The sequence below is a fragment of the Aptenodytes forsteri genome, unplaced genomic scaffold (genome assembly GCF_000699145.1).
Source record: "Aptenodytes forsteri isolate BGI_AS27 unplaced genomic scaffold, ASM69914v1 Scaffold61, whole genome shotgun sequence".
NCBI lineage: Eukaryota > Metazoa > Chordata > Aves > Sphenisciformes > Spheniscidae > Aptenodytes > Aptenodytes forsteri.
The window spans coordinates 5,391,261-5,401,469 of record NW_008794443.1 but is presented as its reverse complement, the minus strand read 5'-3'; the positions used below and the strand labels follow the sequence as shown (position 1 = coordinate 5,401,469).

General features: G+C 38.5%; 1 protein-coding gene across 1 annotated transcript; it reads right to left on the bottom strand.

Annotated features, from left to right (window-relative positions):
• Nucleotides 1–349: 349 nt before the first annotated feature.
• Nucleotides 350–7,818, bottom strand: CCDC181 (coiled-coil domain containing 181). Its single transcript, XM_009289690.2, has 5 exons — nucleotides 7,663–7,818; nucleotides 6,157–7,134; nucleotides 3,620–3,766; nucleotides 2,903–3,057; nucleotides 350–2,299 (listed from the first exon to the last, which is right to left on the bottom strand). The coding sequence occupies exons 1-5, from the start codon at nucleotides 7,798–7,800 to the stop codon at nucleotides 2,137–2,139; spliced, it is 1,581 nt and encodes a 526-aa protein (XP_009287965.1). The 5' UTR covers nucleotides 7,801–7,818; the 3' UTR covers nucleotides 350–2,136.
• Between the last annotated feature and the right edge of the window lie 2,391 nt (nucleotides 7,819–10,209).

Genomic DNA, 10,209 nt, shown 5'->3' with positions numbered 1-10,209 from the left:
TTAGCCAAGGTGATGAACTGTCTCCAAGTCTGTTCAACTTTTTAAATTTAGTAATAAAAAGGAATATGTGCAATGATTCTTCATAGCTGTAAGTTCTGAAAATAAGAGCATATGCAGCGTTACAGCCCTCCTGGAAGGGGAAAAAGCTTGAACAAACTCTAGCTATAATATATAAATAGTAACTGGTTTTAAATGGATTCTGGAAAACTCTGCGGGGTGAGATTATTCTTGTGTTTCCATAAAGCTAAAATAATGGCTTTCCATCTGTTTCAGCTCTAGAGTGAAGCTGTTGCATAGCTCATTCTCAGCAAAGACAGACTGGTATACCTCCTTTAGTACATAGTGTTGAAACCTGACCTAGCATTAAAATTCAGTCCTTGCCCAAGGTCTTCCTGGGTGTTAGGGGAAGCTGAAGATAAGCACTAAGTTTGCACAGGTACTGGTAAAACAAATAAAAAAAAAAAAATATTTTTTTACTTGTATGGTTTTATAATCTTGATGTAGGTTTGAAGAGAACTTTTAGCAGATAATCTGCTAAATCCAAAGAAGCCCATTTAAGTTGCAAATGTAAAGAGGAAAGGTAGGAGGATGCAAATATGCATTTTAATTTCTTAGTTTCACTCCCAAATTTATCATCTATAGCTATCTAGTTTGTGGAAAGGGTTTCTGAAATGGTTGCTTTTACCCGGTTTTCCTCTTTAATCTCATACCATGATCAGAATATCTAAGTTATAAGTTCTTGCTGTTGCTGGCCATGCTTTGGTTTGCATGAAGAAAGCTGCAATAAACTTTCTTTGCTTGCTTTCAAGTTGCAATTTTGGATTTAATGTAGCTGTATTTCTGACCTTGTTTTCTCTGCAGCATAAAAGGAACTATATGGCATTGAACTGTAAAACCTGTCACTCTACTGGTCTGGGGTAGCGAACCAAGAAGCACTTCTTTTGTAACTTACTACAGTTAGGGAGATAGTGTGAACCTTTGCAAACCTTCCACCTCCATTTGCTTGCAAGACACAAGAAGCATTTCTTGCCGTTGGTGTCAGAAGGTACAGGAAGGAGGAAGGCACCTGTTACTCATGTTTCTCAGTAGCATGTGAAATTTTCATTTCACATCCATGCCCTTTATCTATGCTGGTAAAAGCTGCAACACAGCACCCTCCGGTCAAACACCAGTACTCTCTCAATATGCCTATAACTAACTCCAAAATGGTACGAGAAAAATACTAATGGCAAATTTGCTTTGTATCTACTACACTTCCTTCTGTTACAGTACTTTCAGAAAACACTCTGAATGTGGAAAAATGTAAGAACGATGCCAGATCATGAAATCTGTTGGACACATAGCTGGACAGAATGTTCCTCATCTTCCACTAACTTTATGATTTCATGAGTGACCTCAGCACTTTTCTCTGATAAAAGTTCACAGTTCAGCTGGGTAAGGTGATGTAGTTTATTGTAATTAATTTAGCAAACATGGACATGTATACAAGGAATCCAGCTTCATTGATACTGGTAAAGGTCATAATTCACACAACCTTTTAGTTTCATGGAATAGAAAACTACTGAATATGACTCACAGAAATAAGTTTCAAAAACTGTTGCACGTTCACATACATGTTAGCCTTCAACGACCACTTTCCCTGAACTAAAAGAAAATAGTCCTCCGGTCTAGCCAGAATTAACAGCTGGTCAACAGATCAATGGACAGTGGTACGAGAAACAGCATTTTCCAACAGCATAACACCTTGTACAGTCTTCATCACAAGCAGCAGCAAACAGCAATATTAATCCAGCAAAAATTCAACATTTTACATAATAGCCTGCATCCAGGAATTCAGGGTAGAGTTGAGTATAAAGTGCCTTTTAAAGACAGGAATGTGTATTTGCCACCCTCGCGTATAGATCTCACGCTCATTTAATTTGGTCAAACCAAGAAGATTCCCTGAGTTATACATAAAAGCAGGCTTTTCAACAAAATTAAAAATAAATAGATAGTAACATCATGGTCAGTGAAGGTAATTGTTAGATTTGCTTGAAAGCTTTAAAAACACCACAAACAGTAGCTGTAAAGAGCAAAAGCTCAAGCCATAAAAATTAAGAGGGCTGCCACCAAGAACTCTGCGGTTATGTCAAACTTTCAACTGTAATGGTCTGTGAAGCGAAAGGATTTGGGCTCTGAACTAATGCAGCGGATGTTCTGCATCTGTTTTGCTCTTCTGGCTTCTAATCTAAGCTGCCTTGCTCGCTCTTTAGCAGCTAGTTCTTCTGCTCGTTTTTCTTCTCTCTTTCTTTTTAGCCATCTGTGGAGAGAGAAACGGGACTAGAAATACTGACAGTTGCAATTGTAAGTTTTACGTCATCCATTCAAAGACATGTGTCCCCATTTAACTAGAGGCACCTTGTCCTGTAGGATAAAGTTAGGTGTCATGGCTGAGCCAGTCTAAAAGCCTGCCACTCCTAAACATGGGAAGCACTACTTTTCCATCCCAATTCTCCTGCTTCTGCACTCACCTTCACCTCCCCCTTTTTGTTGAGCTGATTCAACTCATAGGCTCGAGTTGAATCCATTTTATTGGATTAACTTTCTGCTTGTTTAATGAACTGAATCAACCCAAGCCTGCTCCAGAACAGGCAAAAAGGGGCAGGGGAGAAGGATCTCCCTTTTTCAGCAGAAGCAATTCACTATTTCAGCTCAGGTTCTGACAAGTAATTTCACAACAGTGAACAAACAACATCAAGGAATTGATGTATTTCTACTAGGGTATAAGTTTATGAGGGCATATTCATGCGGGGGAGGGGGGGAGGGACTTGAGCAGTAAAGATGTACCATGAAATAACTACAGTCTTAAGCTGATACACTACGAAATTTTCAAATATGATTCCCTAGGAATGACCCTACTCACTCTTTAAAGGCTCTGTTGCATTCCTCTGTTCTTGGAAAAAAGGCAATTCCCTCAGCTTGGCGTCTCAAAATTTCTATCTGTTTTTCTTTCATGTGTTCTTGGTGCTTTTTTTTAAGCCATAACTTGAAGGCTTCTTCTGGATTCCTGCTCCTTTCCTATTTAAAAAAAAATACATATACACACAAGGCTTATCATTAAATGACCTTTATATTAATCATGTTATAATAATTTTTTGAACTCTGCTGGCATCTCCCATCCACAAAACATACTTTATAAGCAAACTAGAGCATATGCTAATCTGGCATGGAATATATACATGAGCAAGCATTCAAAGCGGTATGTTTTAAAAAAATACTGAATTTGGCTTCTCAAGCCCATCGCTAGAAGGCAGAGGAACTTCAGAACAGAGCATCTGAATCTTCAGGTTTTGGTCAAGTCACACACATTAACTGCTTGCCAACAAGTTCCGATGGTAAGGAATACACTTCAAAGGGTTTTCTGGCTGCTTGTTCACTGCAGGGTTCCATCAAGTCACTCCCCTGATAAAAAGGAGCATTACTGTATCTCCTGTGATTTTATAGCTATTAAGTTCATATATGCAGCTTCTACGGCGCAAGCTGTATGTAAAGCGTATGTAAATTTTCATATGCTTAGAATTTGGTTTTCCTATCAAACCAGAGCACTATAGATCCCAGTCTTACATGAAGGAGATCTTACTTTGCTGTTCATGTCTTCTAGCTCCTTTGCACGACGAAGTCGCTTCTCTTCTTGCACTTGTTCTTTCTTCTTCTGTAACCAAGCTTTAAAAACCATCTCATTCTCTCTTTTCTTCTGTTCTTCTTGTTCCCTTTTCCTTTCTTCTTCCTTGAATGGAATGAAGCGTGAATAAACTTAGTTTTTAAGAGAATCGTCTTAATCTGCAAAGGCCTTCATTGTCACAATAGACAATAAATAAGCCATTTGAGTGATAAGAGAGAGAGACAAAAATACTGATGAAACAGGAATACTCAACAACTGCATCATAGTTGATACTACTTTTAGGAAGAAACGAGTTTGAGCGCTTCTGCAGTTCATGTTACATTCAGACACTTTCAGTCTAACCCCTTCTGTGATTACCTCCATTTCCACGATGCATCTCGACTCACAGACATTTCAATAGGTCAAGACTTTAAAATTAAGCCTGCCCAATAGCTCTGATTGATTGGCTTAAAATCAGTTTAAACTGATGCATTTTAAAAATGAATGAAACTCTCAGGCTTGATGGACTACTAAACCCTAAAGGATATTTAACTACCTATGGACTGCAGGCACTACCTTATAAATAAGGATTTTTTTCTGGACATAAAGTTGTAATGTATTTACTTAAGGAGCATTAATAGCTTCAGACTTTTTTCAAGTTTACAAAGTGAACTCATTTTTACAAAATTGAGAAAAGTTTTTTGTAATTATTAATTGCATTTTAGCTAACGACAAGTATCTACAAGGAGGAGAAAGGTTTTCAAACAACACTTCAGAAAGCTGATGAGGACATTTTACCAGGTTTTGATTCTCTTTGACACAAAAGCTACAATCCCCACTCATTTCAACACTCGGAGAAATCTATTCTTCTTGCGAATAGATGATGTTCCTTGCACCTACACACCACTTTCAGACTATCCTCCAAATTTACAATTTGTAATTTACTGAAATGGAAGAAACCCCACCAAAATGAAGCGGATGGATTCCAGTAATGTCAAGAAATGTTTCACGCCTGTGAAATCCATCACAGAATGGAAGAACTCCATTCAAGAATGAAGAAATAACACATTCTTACCTTTTCATAAGTCAGCCAACAGAGGAAGAGATTTAGCACACGCTGTTAGGAAAATGACCGTCCTTACCTCCACCACACTACCTTTTACTTTAAAGACACAGAGTATGGTGTCAAGAGATCTAGTCTTGTGTGTACAAAGAAACATCAGTAACTCTTCACATTTCATACGCCTTGTTACTGAGCTAAGCCTCAGCAAATTTTTCAAATAAAGCAAGCTAGACCTATTTCCACAGACAGAAAGCAACCTTTGAAGCTACTCAGCCAGTTTACTTAGAACATCGTGGCACAGAAAAACAGTAGATGCTTCATGCTCTTTTTATAGAGCAACATACATAGTAAGTTACCTTTTTGTACTTGTATCATCATAATGCAAAGCGAAGAAAAACATGGAAGTTTTTAAAATCTTTGGTAAAGATTTCTGAAGTTCCTGTTACAGCTGTCAGAGGCTGACTCTCTATTAAATATTATTTTTTTCTGACTAAGGAGCTGAGAAAGAATTAAAAGGGTTTTTTTGCCAGTAATACCTAAAGTACTGATTTTATTTTCTAAAATAGATTTTTTTTTTCTTTTGAATTACTGCCCTTTATAGATACAAGAAGAATAACCTCAGTATTGGGAATCTTTACTTCTTTTAGTCCTGTGTAGCACCCAGGTAAAACCAAGTAAGAGGAAAAGTAGAAAAGTAGTATCAATTAACAAAGAAAGGGGAAAAAAACCTACTTTGCAACAAACTCATTGAGAAAACTTACTACAACACTCACCCATGCAAAACCTTTACAGGAAAAAAGTATCCAGTTAATTATCGGTCAACGTGACTTCACCTGCATGCATCTTACACAAGCAGCAAGGCATGCCACTTCTGAAGTCAGCTGTATCTTCCATACATGTTAAACACACCTTGCTTTGTTCATAGTTCTCACAGTCATTCTCCTGTGTAAACCTTATTTTATGACTGAACACTCTCCCAGATGATAATTGCCTATTACATACTTCATGAGCACCCAAATGTGCACCTGCATTACTGTGGTTAATGTTAACTTCCTGCATTGCAGTGTAATCTGTGGAGATGCGGTACCATGTGCTACGTTCCAGTAAACACTGGGCCTGTAATGGAACCTGGGTAGAAAGAGAGTCAATAAGCAAAAGCAGTAAGTACAATACAGCAGAAGAAGGCCTATTTATGAAGGATATATTAAAATAAATACTTGATTTCTCCTGTAAGCAAGGCATGAGCCTATGCCACTCTGTGGGGTTTTTTTCTTTTAAGGAAAGGAGTTTTGAGAGATTCTGTACAAACTCCAGAGAATTATTATTATTATTGTTATTGCTGCCTCTTTTATCATGGAAAAATGGAGTAAATGCCCTGAACATGTATATGGTCTCTGTGAAGCAGAGGAACAGGATGGTCACTGTGATCTACTTGTTGCCTCTATATCTTTACCTCTTTCCTCAGTTTTTCCTTCCTTTGTTCTAACTGCTTCCGCAATTCTTTTTGTCTGGGAGAAAGACAGTAAGTGGAGCTTCTCACAGGCACATTTGCAGACTGCACTCTCTGCGGAGTCTTCCGTCTTCCCAGACCTCTTGCAGCATTGATAGCAGAATTTGGACGACGCTTAGGGTTAGACGGAGGCTTAGGGAAATACACACACTCTTCTCCACCAGGAGAAAAAGAATGTGCTCCTGGTCTTACTGTAGGTACTTCCTTCACTCCAGAGACAGTGCCAAAAGGACCGTAGTGTGAAGATTTTGGAGACATATGTTGAGTTTCAATATCAGTAAAAGAAACACTTATAGGGGGCAAAAAGCCCTGGCTTTCAATATCACGTAAACTTAAGAGTTCAAACTTCCCATCTTTTTCCACTAGGATATTACCATCCTTCTTTTCCTCATCCTTGCCAGCATGTGGTGAAAGTGATGTGTTTTCCTGTCCCATTTCATTAGAAATATGCAACCGAGATAGCCTATTTGAAACATCATCTCCTCTTGCAAGGTCACTTTTACAAACTTCAGCATCTTCTAGAGGAGGAACTTCAAGATCCACCAACTTATCCTTAAATTTTAATTTCCGTTCTCTGTTCTGATCCACAGGAGCTTGATTCTCCAGCAGTTTGTTGGCTTCTTCAATCTTTTCCAAGATGTAACGCTTTATTTCTTCATCCTCTTCCTCATCCAGTTCCTGCTGGTTTTCCAGCTTGGATTCCTGGATAGAGCTTTCACTATCAGTATCAGATACACGGTCCCCCTGTTTAGTATCAGACCCGGATTCCAAACTCTCTTCATTGGAGGGTCTCACTTTTGCATCTACATCTGCCTCTGAAACCTGATCTGGATTTTCTTCCATTTCCTCGTTGTCTTCCTCAAACTTGTCCGCAACTTTAACAATTTGTGCTTCAATATCCTCTTCATTTTTTTCAGGATTCTAAAAAAATTAAAATAAACTAGTCTATTCTCCCAACAAAGAACAGTATCAGAGAAAGAGAAAAGAAATAGCGAGAGAGAAGAGCAGTACTAACTATTCTAATTCTAAAACAGGCTGTCAAATAGTGCATGTCAACTAATAGCTTTTTTTGGCACTAACAACTCTCTTGCAGTTTCTCCATGTTCACATCTGCACAAAGTTGAACTCACCATGGCTTGCACAGTAAAGCGATCAGTGACAGCATAAAACCAGAACGTGTGTTGCACAAACACTTAAAGGAACCCAGAAGTACTTTTGAAACAAACATATTATTTTCAATGAACACTGAATTTTGTTTTAAGGCAATTATAACCAAACTAACCAGTTCACTGAATTATTTTTCACTATAATTCCAAATAACCTTCCTTGTCAAAATTCAGTGAATATACCTACACATTTCAAATCATATTGAATTTTGTGCTTATGATTCCAAATATTACTCAGTTTTGTCTTCTAAATAAGACAAACAGCATTTAATTTAACAAATACCTCTCTTTCACCAACGTTTTCTTTTTCTTCTTCATTAATTAGCCATTCGAGGTCTTTTTCAAAGTCATCCTCATATTCTCCACTTTCTGTTAAATCACCCGTATCTGCTGGATCTCCTTGGTCTTCCTTTTCGCTCATTTTGGTGATGCGTTAGAGCAATACTATAAAAAGGAGAGGAAAAAAATTGTTTTAAAACTCTAGTGACACACAAATATAGAACATTGGTATCTCTTATGTCACCCAGATCAAGCTTGTGAGCAGTATCAATACAACCACGTCATACAGTGCCACAGCACCTCGGAACTAAGGATCACTAATGGTTTATAAACATGAATGGTTTTGGCATTTCCAACTCCGACTGCTAGGGGAAGATCTGAGTCAAAGCAAACCGAGGTGACTTACTCAATGTCTTGCAACGAGTCTCTGACAGAGCCAAGACGAGCACTCGTGATCTCTTCAGTGTTAGTCCCATCCTTTAACAAAGAGATTGCTGGTTTATGTTTATTAGAAGTACTACCAGCTTTCATTGCTCCCAGGTGTGTTTTACATTGCTGTTTTATATCTGCCTGGCCCACTTTCCTTTAAAGAAACCTTACTTGTTTAAAGTTACATTGCAAAGATGTGGGATGCACAAGTCCAAGAAGATCCATGCCATGGCTTACAGTAGATCAAATTATCAAAAAGCTTCCCATAATGATGTATTAAAATGAGAAGACATTCATCGCACTCTTGATAGGAACCTTCTGCTAGAGTGACTGAACATTTACAAGCAGCTAGCTTTCAAACCATATCACCTCCACTAGTATTAGGGGTAAAGAAAGTCACGCAGACACCAGTTGAGACTGCTGGGAAAAGGATTCCGTTCTGGTTTGAATTTTTGAGGAGGAGAACAATGGGAAATACTCAGTAGCCAGTTAATCAGACTGAACAGAGTCATATTCATGACAAAACTGAAGATTAGCCACTATAAGGGTTGAATCTTTTAAACAACCTTTGGACTACACAGCACACAGGTGCCAACAGCTCCTGATGGACTGCTTAAATGCCAGCGCTTGGGGGTCCAGGCTGACTGCCTGCCACCCCTCAGCTCAGCTCACTCAATTGAAGGCATCGGTCTCCATCTAAAGACACAAAAGGGTTAAAGACATGTGGAGACGCACATCAGCCTAGACAGCTGATTCTGCTCTTTTTACAGCTTTAGCCACTCATCATTCCTTCCCTAACTTGTTTATTACTGTTTGCAAAAGCAACATTAAAGAAGGAAATGTTGATTATTCAAAAGTTCCTGTTCTCTTTGCACCCTCTGCTGTAGGCTGGAAGGTGCCACTTCTAAGTGTCTCTCTAGTAGGACAAATCTGTGTCATTTACAACATACTGAAAGATCCCGTTACGTGCATTAGCATATGGCAACACAATACGGGATGTAAGAGTTAGCTCTGACCTGGCATGGCCCTGGAACAGCAAGACAGCTCTTGCTGTGTGACCATCCTGCCCTTCCAGACAAGAAGGGTTGAACCTGTACTTCCCAATCTAAGCATTTTGTCATGCATTTTGTAAAAACCCTTCCATCCAGAAGATGCTGCTTAAATTCCTTCAAGCTTTTGTTTTAAATTCTGATGAGCATCTCAGAGCTCTCTGTTATTTACTCACATGCATACCAGCTCCACTTCTTAAAACTCTGCGTTTCATGCTCGACAGAGAGTGCTGCTCTTTTAGACCTCAAAATTTAGTCAAGATTTGTTTAAGAGGAAAGAATGGTAATAAAGCTGGGCACTGTTCCAAGCTTGTTCGTATACAAACTTTATAAAAGCTCTTCTTTTTGTTTGATCCATATTTTGTTCAAGAAAATCTGGCATTTTTTTCTTCCAATTCACTTCTTTTTAGCCATCACTTGCCACGAGAATCACTCCAGATTTCTCTGAGTTTAAATTCTCAAACTTGTTCAGATTGTTGTCTTGGCTTTCTGCACCATGTCTATTTCCATCATATTTTTCCTGCACCTCTTCTCATACGACATATAATCCTTTTTGCTTGGAAATGCCCCTTCCTTCACAAATATCCTTGGTTTGGGTGGTGACATGTACCTGGGTTCTTAATGGAAGTTACTTTGCTCTAGTACATATTCAGCACAAAAGAACTATTTCTCTTTAACTTCTTCATCATTATGATACGTGGACACAAAAGCTACAAAGCTGAATTGTGCCTTTAACAAAACACACCCACGTCAGTCTATGACACTCAAAATAAATACTGAAAAATGTTCCATTTATTTAGGATACATATAATAAAGGGGAGCAACATAAAAATCAGCCTCTTCTGTTGTAATGTAAAGTAGTCATGGCTGAAGAGGTAATTTCAGTTTAATGACCTTGTTTCAGAAAATCCACAATCAGCTCCTATTTTATTTAGGGTCTGATGAAGTAAAGATTAAAGTGCTTCAACTTTAATAGGGATCAAAAACATTCACAAAATCTCAAGTCTTCATTTTCACCTGCTTCTATTCTAACGGGGGGGAGGGGGGCGGGCGGGGTGTATGCTGCTACTGAC